The sequence below is a fragment of the Schistocerca nitens genome, chromosome 4 (assembly GCF_023898315.1).
Source record: "Schistocerca nitens isolate TAMUIC-IGC-003100 chromosome 4, iqSchNite1.1, whole genome shotgun sequence".
NCBI classification, from domain to species: domain Eukaryota; kingdom Metazoa; phylum Arthropoda; class Insecta; order Orthoptera; family Acrididae; genus Schistocerca; species Schistocerca nitens.
This window is the reverse complement of record NC_064617.1, coordinates 864,260,825-864,276,553: the sequence shown is the minus strand read 5'-3', so window position 1 is coordinate 864,276,553 and position 15,729 is coordinate 864,260,825. Positions and strand designations below refer to the sequence as shown.

The 15,729-nt window shown below is 45.8% G+C and overlaps 1 protein-coding gene across 2 annotated transcripts in view; it reads left to right on the top strand.

The window, feature by feature from the left end:
* LOC126251943 (mucin-5AC-like) overlaps positions 1–9,694 on the top strand; it is a 58,433-nt gene extending 48,739 nt beyond the window's left edge. For both annotated transcript variants that reach the window (XM_049952702.1, XM_049952703.1), the window contains exons 4-5: positions 4,610–4,725; positions 9,232–9,694. In XM_049952702.1, the coding sequence (XP_049808659.1) occupies positions 4,610–4,725; positions 9,232–9,318 (203 nt within the window). In that variant the 3' untranslated portion in view covers positions 9,319–9,694. The remainder of the gene's footprint in view (positions 1–4,609; positions 4,726–9,231) is intronic.
* The last annotated feature ends 6,035 nt before the right edge of the window (positions 9,695–15,729 follow it).

Here is a 15,729-nt window from a genome sequence, read left to right as displayed (position 1 = left end):
TGCTTTATGAAGAGTCGTGGCACTGCACTTTGGCATACTTAAGATCAAATAATATGTCTTACATTTCCTCGAATACATATGTTTTATGTTTCAGACTTTTCAGAAAGATGTGCGCTACAAGATGAACGTATTTTGAAAATTCGATTTTTTTTTAGTATTGCCCCAGTTCGCAAATGTCGTGGATCCGGGGCTGATGCACAGAGCAGTCTGAGTTACAGTGGGTAGTCTCCACGTGACCCGTGTTTACATTTAGTGATTTTGCTGTTTCCCCTTCATGTACTCTCATGTCAGATGAAAACAAAGCGGATATCTGTGGCCGGGAGCTCTCAAGTGAATTAAAACACTTTCACATAATTACGGAAGGCTGAAATACGTCATTAGTTTCAGATTTGATTTTATTTCCACCTTTCTGACATTCAAGCATTAATCGCCTTGCAGAAAAATGAAGTTATTTTTGTCTGTTTGTTAAAGAAATTTGACTTTTGTTAACCTTTTCCGCAGAGGCAGTCAATGTATTTGAAACAAAATGTTGAATTCCACAGTACTGGCTAGTTTCAACTGTTCGCTGCATTTCTAGTGCACATTTTCATTTTGTAGCACATATGGCATTATGCCATAATAAAGAACCAAACATGATATAATACAGTACTGGTGCTCCAAGAAAATTTACATCCCGAAAACCACATTGAAAAGCTTAATATCAGGTCGAGGTCTACTTCATTGGGAATCTGGACATATGAATGTGCCCTTTAAGTATGCACTTGAAATGTGCACACTTTAATATGATTCACGAAATTTCAGTGCTCTTTCAGTATCCTCTCATGTCTTGTTTCTTTTATGACATAATGTATGATCTTTCAATGTTTTACACATACGTACATACGAGCTTCCTACGTCATGATAGCCACCCAAGAGCGGTGTCAACTGTTATCTGCGCTCTCTGTTAACTGCTGAAACGAACCTATTTCCAACAGGTCACGGGAAAATATTGTGAATGAATGCTGATTTGAAAAGCGTTACTTTCAGAGTAAATATTCTTTTACGTAAGTTGAACTGTGTGCAAGAATGTACCATGAATTTATTAAGTCACAGAGCATTTTACTCTCATTTAAAAATCAACTCTTCGATGACGAGCCATTTAGAAGAATTTCGAACCCTGAAGATCCGACATTTATGTCATTATTAAAAATTTTACTGGCACATTTGTGTGAAATATCTCAAAGTGTAACACACGCAAAAAAGATCAACAGTATATGCGAAAGCGTAGCTTCTCTTGCAGCTTGAGAACAATATCATATGTGAAAGCTTTTCTTTTCTTGTAGCAACACTATGTATATTAATTTAAACTATTAACTTTCCCTGTTTGTGTGTTCATGCTACTTACCAGTGATGTTGCTGTTGGCTGACTACATCGCGTGTCCTATGCTCTGAATATCCGCTCTCGTCGGCTGGTGAGATCACGTGACATGAGCTACAAACAGCTTACAAAAGTGCATCGAAATCTCGATTTCAATGATTCGGAAAGTAACATGCGGTGTTTGGTGGAATTCCAATGTATACTTTCGTAATAAGAAAATACAGTGTACATGTTGCTGTACATAAAAGATATTTCCAAAACGTATCTTTCCCCGAGTTTCATTTTCTGAAGTGCCGGGAAATTGTACGCCCATTTATAAAACCATAACCATTCAAAGGATTGATAAGGGAAAATATACTGTCACCAGGAGAAAGTGTATTTTTAACCGGGAAATCCGGGAATTTTTTTCCTTGTCCACATATACACCCTGTTTAACATTCCCAGCACCCTCTCTTTGTTATTGGGTGACAGTGCCTCAACAGCAGCTTTAGTTTTATGTTTTATTAGTGAGAGTGGGTTTTATCATTTGATCTAAGTTTTAGCACATGTCCTTTGTCCTCTGTCCCTAAAAGCACTAGGGTGGAGTTTTTAATGTTCCCTTTCCCCCCCACTCTGCCCTCTCCCTCCCACTCTGCCCTCTCCCCTCCCCCCACTCTGCCCTCTCCCCTCCCCCCACTCTGCCCTCTCCCCTCCCCCCACTCTGCCCTCTCCCCTCCCCCCACTCTGCCCTCTCCCCTCCCCCCCACTCTGCCCTCTCCCCTCCCCCCCACTCTGCCCTCTCCCCTCCCCCCCACTCTGCCCCGCTCCCCTCCCCCCCACTCTGCCCGCCCCTCCCCCCCTCCCCCCCCCCCACTCTGCCCCTCTCCCCTCCCCCCCACTCTGCCCTCTCCCCTCCCCCCCACTCTGCCCTCTCCCCTCCCCCCCACTCTGCCCTCTCCCCTCCCCCCACTCTGCCCTCTCCCCTCCCCCCCACTCTGCCCTCTCCCCTCCCCCCCACTCTGCCCTCTCCCCTCCCCCCCACTCTGCCCTCTCCCCTCCCCCCCACTCTGCCCTCTCCCCTCCCCCCCACTCTGCCCTCTCCCCTCCCCCCCACTCTGCCCTCTCCCCTCCCCCCCACTCTGCCCTCTCCCCTCCCCCCCACTCTGCCCGCTCCCCTCCCCCCCACTCTGCCCGCTCCCCTCCCCCCCACTCTGCCCGCTCCCCTCCCCCCCACTCTGCCCTCTCCCCTCCCCCCCACTCTGCCCTCTCCCCTCCCCCCCACTCTGCCCTCTCCCCTCCCCCCCACTCTGCCCTCTCCCCTCCCCCCCACTCTGCCCTCTCCCCTCCCCCCCACTCTGCCCTCTCCCCTCCCCCCCACTCTGCCCTCTCCCCTCCCCCCCACTCTGCCCTCTCCCCTCCCCCCCACTCTGCCCTCTCCCCTCCCCCCCACTCTGCCCTCTCCCCTCCCCCCCACTCTGCCCTCTCCCCTCCCCCCCACTCTGCCCTCTCCCCTCCCCCCCACTCTGCCCTCTCCCCTCCTCCCCACTCTGCCCTCTCCCCTCCCCCCCACTCTGCCCTCTCCCCTCCCCCCCACTCTGCCCTCTCCCCTCCTCCCCACTCTGCCCTCTCCCCTCCCCCCCCACTCTGCCCTCTCCCCTCCCCCCCACTCTGCCCCTCTCCCCTCCCCCCCACTCTGCCCTCTCCCCTCCCCCCCACTCTGCCCTCTCCCCTCCCCCCCACTCTGCCCTCTCCCCTCCCCCCCACTCTGCCCTCTCCCCTCCCCCCCACTCTGCCCTCTCCCCTCCCCCCCACTCTGCCCTCTCCCCTCCCCCCCACTCTGCCCTCTCCCCTCCCCCCCACTCTGCCCTCTCCCCTCCCCCCACTCTGCCCTCTCCCCTCCCCCCCACTCTGCCCTCTCCCCTCCCCCCACTCTGCCCTCTCCCCCCCATTCTGCCCTCTCCCCCCATTCTGCCCTCTCCCCTCCCCCCACACTCTGCCCTCTCCCCTCCCTCTACTCTGCCCTCTCCCCACCCCCCACTCTGCCCCCCCCCACACACACACACTCTCTCTGCCCCCCCCCCCACACACACACACTCTCTGCCCCCCCCACACACACTCTCTCTGCCCCCCCCCCCCACACACACACACTCTCTCTGCCCCCCCCCCCCACACACACACACACTCTCTCTGCCCCCCCCCCCCCCACACACACACACACACTCTCTCTGCCCCCCCCCCCCACACACACACTCTCTCTGCCCCCCCCCCCCCCACACACACACACACACTCTCTCTGCCCCCCCCCCCCCCCCACACACACACACACTCTCTCTGCCCCCCCCCCCCACACACACACACACTCTCTCTGGCCCCCCCCCACACACACACACACTCTCTCTGCCCCCCCCCCCACACACACACACACTCTCTCTGCCCCCCCCCCACACACACACACACACTCTCTCTGCCCCCCCCACACACACACACTCTCTGCCCCCCCCCCACACACACACTCTCTCTGCCCCCCCCCCCCCCCCCCACACACACTGGTGGTTTCACATTCGGCACATAGACAGCTGGCCCAGCACCCCACAAGGGATGCTAAAAGTTTTTCTCTCTTACAACCATCTTTAGTAAGTTGCTTTGCACATGAGACCACATACAATGTTGGTGTACATAAGTATTTTCTATTCCATATTGTTTAAATCCTTAGACTTCCTACATCAGTAAAGGGAAAAACCAGTCCAAAGTTACAAATTTAACTTTCTTTTTAATTCACTAAATGACTAGTTTGAGCAATGAAAGATATAGTCTGAAGAGAAGTTGCTGTTCGTGTAGGGGTTGCACATGCCACACTGTTTGACAATGTGTACAAAGGAGTCTGCTTAATAACTTTGTTACTCTAGACAGTACCTAATTTAGAAAGCACATAACGTATTTCTCAAAATGACATGGCACTAAAGGGCACATTGGAGACCAGAAAAAGTGGGAAATTGGTCTTAAGTAGCATACAGTTCCTTTTTTTTTATGCGGCATTTCTTCCACTTTTTTCATTATGTAAAATAACCCTGGCACAGTGCACTTTACTAAAGATTCTCCCCCCCCCCCCCTCTTCCCTCCCCCCCCCCCTCACTTCACTTTTTGGAAAAGAATAAAATATTATCAAATTGAAGCTGTGGTGTGTTTTGTTAAGTGTTAGTTTCACTACATATCTCCCTGTGCCCTTCTCGTCTTAACTTGCCACATCATTCATATAGTTTCTTTCTGTTGCAGTGACTAGTTGTCGTGGTGAATGGAGCTATGTGGGCACTGAACTGGAGGAAGAGCATGGTAAAGAACCTAATAGGTCTTCAGAAAATTCGTATGATGAAGAGCTCAAAAGAGGAAGGGTAAGTTTGTTTGCTGATAAATTTTGTAGTTTTCAGTGACTGCAAAGTTTCTGATAATGCTCAGTAAGGGTTGTAATCAGTACATTAATTTAAGACTGGGGTTGATACATGTGGGTCAATCCATATGAAGTGGTCCAGTGATGGTTGCTTGACCATTTTTAAATATTTTAATTTTTTTGTATGTGATTGTCCTATATTTGAGAAGTTCAAAACAGTTTTTTAAAATAATTTATCTTGCACCTTTACTGGATGGTGGCCATTTTTATTTGTAGACGTGTGGAGATTTTTCAGTCTGGGGACATTAGTGAAAATTTGAATATTTCTGCTCTGCGTTAGGTTACAATATTGCAATTGACATGATTGTTTTTAGGAAAGTGTCCTCTACAACATTGCCTACTATACAAAATACCCTAAATTCAAAACTAACCAGTCAAAATGACATCCAAAGTTTGGTATCCAAATGTTCAAAAATCCACTTTTTAGGCCCAAAAACAACAAACAAGGAGTGATTTAGTTAGATATCGTACACTACTAACCTTACATAGAGCAAGAACACTTACAAATGTTTCCTTAAGTTTTTATGAATTTTTAAAAATTTTCGTTTTTTGTAAAGTTTGGGGTTATCTCAGGTGGAACTGAATGTAAAAATGATTTTTGCACAGTTTGTACACCTATATGATAGCAAAGTTATGTGAAAATTTTGACATTGACATCTGACTGTGAACAAAGGCATGAATTTTTGAAAATGAGGAAATAATTTACATTACTTTACAACTGACCTTATGGCAATTGCCTGTTTAAATAGTTTACTGTTTCATTGTAAAAAATTTAATTGTGACATATATTTAGTTAGCACTATCACCCAATATTCATTTAGTTTATTTTTAATAATGCAATATTAAACAATAGGCACTTTCTCTTTTGTTCTATGGTAATAAAAATGCCAAATTACGTTTAGGTTTATTGTCAATAAAGTAGTAAATTATTGCTGGGTGTGGCATTGTTGTAGTCAGTCTGTTCTGAAACCTCTGTTAGAGCGGATGTACATACTTCGAGAGTGAAGAATGTGTTATGTACTTTGTTCTGTGTGGAATTTGTAATTAATTTTGAGAGATTAACTGGAATGCAATAACATGGATGAACAGTGCTCTTTTGGACAGATAGCAAGTGAAGTGTGTCACAAGACAGTTTACGGTTTCAAAAAACTTGAAAAATGTCAATGATTTTGATTAAGTTAGACAAACTTTGTTTAAATTTCGAGTAAGTTCTTCTGTAACATCGGTGTGTGAGTATCATGAGAACACACACATTCTGAAGTACAACCACATTTTTGGAATAAAGTGCTGTGATCCGCTTAAAGTTCATAAAAAGCCTATATCTAAAAGTTGGAGGAAAATAAAACTTGAACATTTGTCCTTGTTATGTGAGAGTGAAACAGCTTCCCAAGTGAAATGTAATGTGATTCCTAGAAATTCCCTGTGGCCAAAATGTTACTCAAAAATATTTGTTGTGAATCCAGAACCAGACTCGTGTAACCTTGTTAATGACATATATATTCCTAATGAGGAAGCTGTTAGCATATTGGATTTTGCTTGTTCTAAGTTAGACATATTGCTTCGAAAATAATAAAATTAAGTAGCAGAAAAAGAACAGCAGCTATTGAAAATAAGGTAAAACAAATTTCAGACAAAATTAGAAAAACTTGGAATCATTCTTTAATAATACAGCTGCCAACATTATTTCTAAAGAAGAAGAAAACCTACCACCAGCATCATCAGACACTGAATATTTGAGCTTAATAGAGAAATTAAAAATTAAATGATCAGTAACATCTAAAGAGGAAAAAGTTAAATAAGTTTGCTCCCTGACTCATGGTCAAGAGAAAAAATAGTTCATGAATTCAACATTTCTCATTGTTTGGTTAAACTAACCCAAAAATTAGTGAAAGAGCAAGGCATTCGTCCAGTTTTAGGAAAGAAGAAAGGAGTAGGTGTAAGTGAAGAAGCAATTAAAAAGATCCAGCAGTTTTTTGAAGGAAAACAGTAGAATGTGCCCAGGTTGCAAAGATAGCAAAAGAGTTGTTATAAATGGAGTTAAACTAACAAAGCAGAAACAACTAGTGCTGTCAAATTTAAATGAACTTTATGTAGTGTTCAAAAATTCTCATCCTGAATGCAAAATTGGAAGGTAAAAATTTTGTGACCTCTACCCTAAGTGGTGTATTTTGGCTGGATCCTCAGGGACACACTCTGTATGTGTTTGTTTATATCATCAAAATGTCAAACTGATGAATGTGGGTGCAAAACGCAGTGATCTTAACTACAAAGACTTACTAGATTCAATGTCTGTGACACTGACAGTTATGACTGCATGATGAGTTTGTGTAATAAATGCCCTGGTAAAGAAACCTTTATTGAATTTTCACGAATATGATGAGGAAATGCCAGACAGCATTACCTTCAAACAGTGGGTCACAACTGACAGGGCAGAAATGATAACAGTGGTTAAATCTCAGGAAGAGTACTTGGAATCTTTAATTGATAACTTACAAAAACTCAAACGTCACAACTATGTTTCTAAAATCCAAAGTAAGTTTTTGAAGGACAAAAAAGCACAACTTCATGAGACTGAATGCATAGTGCTAGCTGATTTTGCAGAAAATTTTACATTTGTGATTCAGGATGAAATACAGGGGTACCACTGGGTCAATGACCAGGCTAAAGTGCATCCATTTATTCTCTACTTCAAAAATGAGAAAGATGAAGTTTGCAGTTCTTCAGTTTGCATTCTAAGTGACTACTTGGAGCACAGCACTTTGGCTGTACATGTGTTTCAAAAGTATGTAATAAATTACATAAACGAAAATTTTTCCCCGGGTTGAGAAACTGCTATACTTTTCAAATGGAAGGTGGTAGTCAGTGTAAGAACAAAAAGAATTTTTCAGATCTGTGCAACCACAAAGTGGACTTTGGGTTGGAGGCTGAATGGCACTTTTTTGCATCATGCCATGGTAAAAATGCATGTGATTTAGTAGGAGGTACAACAAAATGTGAAGTAAGTAAAACCAGCCTACAAAGACCAGCCACAGACCATATTCTCACAGTACAGGACATGTATGTCTTTTGCAAGGATAATATTAAAGGCATTACCTCTTTTCTGATCAAGAAAGAAGTAGTTCTGCATATGAAAACAACACTTCAAACCAGATTTGAAAACTCTATAGCAATAAAAGGAACAAAGCATTTCCATAAATTCCTTGGCATTGCAGAAAAGTTAGTTCGATGCTATGTAACATCAGAAGCTGAATTTTATGAGGATCATTTTGTCAATAAAATTACATCTGTCTTTAATGTTGAATGGCATAGCAGCATGTGTGTATGATGGACAGTGGTGGCTTGCAGAGGTTGAAAGAATAAGTTTGGAAGACAATGATGTTTTTGTGCATTTTTACCACCGTGCTGGCCCAAGAACATCATTCAAGAAATATACTAGTGACAAAGTTTGGATACCAATGAAAAATGTTTTAAGGAAACTTTCGGTGCATTTGACTGTCACATATCAATGTTGAAATTTTTACAGTACATTATCATATAGGTGTACAAATTAGGAAATCACTCCTTGTTTGTTATTTTTGGGCCTAAAAATTGGATTTTTTAACATTTGGATACCAAACTTTGGATGTCAGTTTGACTGGTTATTTTTGAATTTAGGGTATTTTGTGTAGTAGACGATGTTGTAGAGGACATTTTTCTAAAAAGTCATGTCAGTTGCAATGTTGTAACTTAACCCAGTGCAAAGATATTCATGTTTTTGCTAACATCTCTAAACTGAAACATTGCCGCGTGCTTACAAACAAAAATGGCCGCCATTCAGTAAAGGTGAAAGGTAAAAAATTTTTAAAAACTGTTTTGAACTTCACAATTATAAGGTACGCACACATAAAAAATTAAAATATTTAAAAATGGTCAAGCAACCAACTTAATTTTTATTGGACCACTTCATTTGGATTGGCCCATGTGTAAGGAAGAAATAAACATATGATTCATATCTGAGTAACAAATTAATGAGGGCATAGTTGCTTGAAAAAATGGAAACACTGCTGAAGAATAGATGTGGAATGGCATAAGAGGAGCTTCTTAATACTGAGGATCATAGGCCTGTGAGGTAGTAGTTGAAAGGCAGTCAATCATGAGACATGAAATCACTAAACAGTTTGAGCAGTGTCAGGGGAAAATGTTTACTAACCTATGAACTTTACCATTATTACGACTCCTCCTGTGGTTATTCTTCCATCTGATCAACTAGTTTTTTTTAAAAAAAAATCTGTTGTGTGTTTGGATCTGTCTCCCATAATCTGTTTCATGTGCCCTTGAAGGAAATGCAGTGGCACATTGTGGTTCTGAACTTTCATATTTCCTTTCTTCTATTTATGTTTCCTCCTCATTGTCTGTATTAAGATTTGAAACATTTTTTTAAACAGTGAATAACTAAATATTATGTTCACAGGTAAAGAAGATGAAATCCAACAATAACAGCAGCTCACAGCACAATTTCCAACACAAGTCCAATTCATTCCAGCATTTATCACAGTGAGAAGATTCGTTGGAATAACTCTGGTAACAGTGTCAGGTCACAGGTCTACTACCGCCCACACCATTCATATCCTCATCCGTTAGGAAGTGTACTTTTGAGTTGCAATGGCCTAAAGACCTACTCTGCCCAGTTTATTTATTTGTAAATGTTATTTCTTGTAGAAGGAATACAAGAAATAGCATGTTTACTCATCTTGTGTTATGACAAGTGTTCCTGCCGTGGTATGTGTAGAGTTATGCTGCATTAAAAAACAAACCACAATTATTATTTCCATTCTTTGTGCTCTGCATGTATTTAATTCTGTTGATGTTAAATAACAGCCAAAGGCAATCTGTGTAAAACAAATCTTTATCAGTGTGATACTAAGTATTTCAAAAAATGAATGGTTTCCCCAATGCCGAATTTGAATATTTCTCTTTATTTACATGTTTATAAGTATTTGTGTTCATAAGTGACTGGATCATTGCAGTATTACACTGAATTGTGATACCTGCAAAAGATGGTAATAAAATCAAATGACTAAAGTGGTTTCATTTCTATTGATTTCTATTGTGCAGACTATTAAAGATAAATGTGCAGCTGTTAAACAATTGTTAAGAGGTAAAAACTGTAAAATGCTTCATGGTACATTATTAGTATACTACACTTTCCTTCTATAGGTTTAAAGAGCAGTTATAAAATTGTTATGCCTTGTCTGATTTTCAGTAATTAGGAATGATTACAAGATAAACATGTCGGGTACTATTCATTTCTTTAATCGAAATTAAAATTGTTGATTTATTGTCATCCCCCACCAACATGGCTTTTAATTAAAAGTTAATTTTGAATACCTCACCAACATTGATGAGGGCTGTGTTGTGCTGGAGTGGGAATAGGGAAGGGGCTGGATGGGTGAGAAAAATGATGTAATGAATGGTGACGCGAGGAGGATTACAGGAACATATGATATATTGCAGGTAGAGTTCTCACCTGCACAATTCACAAAAGCTAGTGTTGGTGGGAAGGATCCATATGACACAGGCTGTGAAGCAGTCGTTGAAATGAGGTATGTTGTGTTGGACAGTGCTCAGCAACAGGGTGGTCTACTTGTTTCTTGGCCACAGTTCGTCGGTGGCCATTCAGGTGGACAGACAGCTTGTTGGTTGTCATGCCCACATAGAATGCAGCACAGTAGTTGCACGACTGGTTTCACAGGTGGGCTGCCTTTGATGGGATATGTGACGTTTGTAACCGGACTGGAGCAGATGGTGATGGGAGGATGTACAGGACATGTCTTGCACCTAGGTCTATTACAGGTGTTTGAGCCATGAGGATTGAGAACAGGGGTTATGTAGGGATGGGAGAGTATATTGTGTAGGTTCGGTGGACAGCAGAATACAACTGTGGGAAGGATAGTGGGCAGGACATTTCTCATTTCAGGGCAAGACAAGAGGTAATCGAAACCCTGGTGGAGAATGTAATTCATTTGCTCCAGTCTGGGTGGTACTGAGTTACAAGGGGAATGTTCCTCTGTGGCCGGACACAGACTTTGGGAGGTTGTGGGAGACTGGACAGATAAGGCACAGGAGATTTGAGTTTGTACAAGGTAGGGAGGATAATTACAGTCTGTGAAGGCCTCAGTGAGACCCTCAGTATATTTAGAGAGGGACTGTGCATCGCTGCAGATGTGACAACCAGGGGTGTATGGAAGGGACTTCTTGGTGCGGAATGGGTGGCAGCTGTTGAAGTGGAGGTATTGCATATGGTTAGTAGGTTTGATATGGGCAGAGGTACTGATTTAGCCATCTTTGAGGTGGAGGTTAACATCTAGGAAGGTGGTCTGTTGGATTGAGTAGGACCAGGTGAAGCAAATGGGGGGAGAAGGTGGTGTTCTGATAGGGTGTCCTCACCCTCAATCCAGATCAATGTGTTGTAGAAGAATGTTGAGGATTAGATGGCTGCGTTGGATAACTGATGATGAAATGCTGGATCAAATTAGAGGAGATAGAAATCTATGGAAAAACGAGGGATATGACAATGGAAATATAAGGTAATAATTAATTTGATAATTGAAAGAAAAGTGTGCTGTAAAAGTTTAAGATGGAACCAACATTTGAATGGTAAGCGGTTCAGGTGAATGTAGATTGTAGCAGCGTACAGAGATAATAATGCTTGTGCATGACAAACTGTAGTGACTTATTTACACAGACATACGTATATTAACCAACGATTGCTGACGCGCTGTGATGTTGAAGGTTCTTTGATGAGTGAGTTTGCGGGGATCAAAATGTGTCACATAAATGGTCTTTTCTCTTCATTGCGTTCACGTGGAAACTTCTCTTTATTAAATCACCACCTTAGTATGTGACACTAATTTCAAGTTGACATGTTCAACAGTTCCTGAGAAAAAGAGGTCTTGACAGACAGACAGTCTGATAACAAATGAGAAAAACTTTTTTGCTGTGAAATCATTACAAATTAACAATTTTCGGATATTTTTCCTTTAGCTGTAGTGTGAAACTGGAGTTTTTCCCTTTTGTCGTAGTGTGGAACCTTGCGTCTTGTCAAGTTTCGTGTTTCCAAGTCACGGCGAAGTCTCCTATAGGTCCCCCCTGCGGGTCCGGGGTACGAATAGGCCCGAGGTATTCCTGCCTGTCGTAAGAGGCGACTAAAAGGAGTTTCAACCGTTTCGGCCTTCCATGTGATGGTCCCTCTTAGGGTTTGACCTCCATTTTTCAAAATTCTACAGAAGTACGAGCCTTTTGGGGAAGGACACCTTACGTGGTGTACCACTGGTCCTAAGTGCACTAAGACCTTGGCACTCAGCATTGCACCGGCGTTGTAACCATACCCACTATTCCTCAAATTGGGCCTAAACGCCTGATGGGTTGTCCAAGTTACGCCCATAGTGCATCTCCATCTGCACCAGCGCTCATGATGGACTTTCCATGGCACCAGAAATCCAGCACGGTAGCCAGCCCGTTGTGGTGGGGTTGTCATGTACCCTCTAGGTTGTAGCCCCCTGACAACACAGGAATCGTACTGCCGATACCTGAGCTGCACCCTCCCCACGTCGGCCAAGGAGTAGATGCCCGTCTCCTTGGGGCATCAGGACTCCCGGCAATGGTCATCCTGCCAGGTGGCCCTTGCTGCGGCTGGGTGGCGCCCGTGGGGAGAGCCCCTGGTCGGAGTGGGTGGTATCGGGGCGGACGTTTCGCAGATGAAACGTCAACACGTATCAGTTCGCTCTGCGGCCGAGTCTTTCAAAAGAAAAGGTACCGTTTCTAGTTCTGGTTCTCCTGCCCTTTCCCCCTTGGCCACTCCATGGGAGGAGGGACAGGCTCGCCAGCTTGGGGCAAAGTACTTCCCCCGCTATTTGGTCTGTTCTCGAACCGATGGGGGGACATTCGCCACCTCCAAGCCCATGTTCTTTGTTCAGCACATTGAGGACATCTTCGGGGAAATCGAGGCTCTCAGCAAGATGCGTTCAGGGTCCATTCTTATCAAGACCACCTCCGCCACACAGTCGGCGGCGCTCCAGGCGTGCGACCGCCTAGGGGACATCCCAGTATCCATTGTCCCACATCTGGCACTAAATAGAACGCAGGGGGTTATTTTTCATCGTGACCTCCTGCTACAATCTGATGAGGAGCTCCAGGCCAACCTGGAGCGCCAAGGCGTGCATTTCGTCCGGCAAGTCCAGCGCGGCTCCAAAGACCGTCGCATCGACACCGGGGCCTTTATCCTCGCCTTCGAGGGGGACGTTCTCCCGGAGAAGGTAAAGGTGATGTGCTACCGGTGTGACGTGCGACCTTACGTCCCGCCTCCTATGCGCTGTTTTAGGTGTTTGCACTTTGGGCACATGTCACGGTGTGAGGCTGAGCCCCTTTGTGGTGATTGTGGACGTCCAATTCGTGAGGAACATACATGCACCCCACCACCTCAGTGCATTAATTGTCCTGGCGTCCACTCGCCTAGATCCTCAGACTGCCCCACATATCAGAAGGAGAAGAAGATACAAGAAATCAAAACTTTGGATCGGCTCTCTTATTCTGAGGCCAGGAAGAAGTATGACCGCCTCCATCCCGTGCCATTGACCACTTCGTTTGCCTCAGTTGTGTCCACTCCTTCTGCGGTATCCTCACCCCTATCCTGTCCCCCCTCCGCCTCCTCCGCCCATCAGGGGGCTCTGCCTCCGCCTCCCAAATCCCTCCCTTCCAAATCCTCCTCCCCAGTGGCCCCCACCCCCCCTCTGCCCCAGGGGCCACCCTTCCTCCTCCTCCTCCTCCTGCCCCCACGCCACCTGAGAAGCGATCCTCTTCTCAGGCGTCCATCAGGGAAACGTTCCGGACCCCAGCTTCCGAGGTCCGGCATTCCAAAACGGACCCCGCGCGTGAGGACCTTCTTCGGGTCCAGCCCACCATCCCTGTGCCTCCTCGGCCTTCCAAGAAGGCCTCCAAGAAGAAGTCTCTATCCCCCTCTCCACCCCGGCGCGTTTCGTCTGACGCTCCATCCGTGAGTCGCTGCTCCCGGCCGTCCTCAGTTTCGCTGGGACGCTCTGATGCCAGGCGCTCAGCTGGCCTTTCGTCGGCAAACGATGCTGCCCCTCCTACACAACCAGGGACAGCGGCCGCAGCTGGCGACGAGTCGATGGAACCGGATCTGCCTCCCGTCGGTTGTAGCGTTGTTCCCTCGCAACCTGGCCCTCCGCGGCCGTCGAGGTGACCAGCTCTTCCCCCGTCTCGTTCCCCCAACTTTTTGGCTAGCGATGGCGTTGTTTCATTGGAACATAAGAGGTATTCGATCTAATCGGGAGGAATTACAACTGCTCCTCCGCCTGCACTGTCCGCTCGTCCTTGGTCTCCAGGAAACCAAGCTGCGCCCGACTGACCGTATTGCCTTTACCCACTATACCTCAGAGCAGTTTGACCTCACCCCTGTGGACGGTATCCCAGCTCATGGTGGGGTCATGTTGCTCGTTCGGGACGATGTCTATTACCATCCCATCCCATTGACCACCCCACTCCAAGCAATAGCTGTCCGTATTACTCTTTCTGCCTTTACTTTTTCAGTTTGTACCATCTACACTCCATCGTCATCTGCTGTTAGTCGGGCTGACATGATGCACCTGATCGTTCAGCTTCCCCCGCCGTTTTTATTGTTTGGCGACTTCAATGCCCATCATCCCCTTTGGGGCTCTCCTGCATCCTGTCAAAGAGGCTCACTCTTGGCAGATGTCTTCAACCATCTCAATCTTGTCTGCCTCAATACTGGCGCCCCGACTTTCCTCTCGGACTCTACTCATACCTACTCCCACTTGGACCTCTCGATCTGTTCTACCACTCTTGCCCGTCGGTTCGAGTGGTATGTCCTTTCTGACACCTATTCGAGCGACCACTTCCCCTGTGTCGTTTGTCTCCTGCACCACACCCCATCCCCACGTCCTTAGAGCTGGAACATACTGAAAGTTGACTGGGGACTTTACTCCTCCCTGGCGACCTTTCCGGACCACGATTTTCCCAGTTGTGACAGTCAGGTCGAATACCTCACGGCTGTTATCATCAATGCTGCCGAACGTTCCATTCCTCGTACTACTTCTTCTTCACGTCGCATTTCCGTCCCGTGGTGGAACGAGGCTTGTAGGGACACTATCCGTGCTCGACGACGTGCTTTACGCACCTTTCGCCACCATCCTACGTTGGCGAATTGTATTGAATACAAACGACTCCGAGCGCAATGCCGTAGAGTCATCAAAGACAGCAAAAAAGCTTGTTGGGCCTCTTTCACCAGCTCCTTTAACAGTTTTACTCTCTCTTCCGTTGTTTGGGGTAGCCTGCGCCGGCTGTCGGGCATTAAGGCCCACTCCTCGGTACCTGGCCTGACCTCAGGTGATGAGGTCCTTGTTGATCCTGTGGCTGTCTCCAATGCCTTTGGCCGCTTTTTCGCGGAGGTTTCAAGCTCCGCCCATTACCATCCTGCCTTCCTTCCCAGGAAAGAGGCAGAAGAGGCTCGGCGACCTTCCTTCCACTCGCTGAATCTGGAAACTTATAATGCCCCCTTTACTATGCGGGAACTCGAACGTGCGCTTGCACTGTCCCGGTCCTCTGCTCCGGGGCCAGATGCCATTCACGTTCAGATGCTGGCACACCTTTCTCCGGCGGGCAAAAGCTTCCTTCTTCGTACCTACAATCGCGTCTGGACCGAAGGTCAAGTCCCCATGCGTTGGCGTGACGCCGTTGTTCCTATACCCAAACCTGGGAAGGATAGATACCTTCCTTCTAGTTACCGCCCCATTTCTCTTACAAGCTGTGTCTGTAAGGTGATGGAGCGCATGGTTAATGCTCAGTTAGTCTGGATTCTTGAATCTCGACGGCTACTTACTAATGTCCAATGCGGCTTTCGTCGCCGCCGCTCCGCTGTTGACCATCTTGT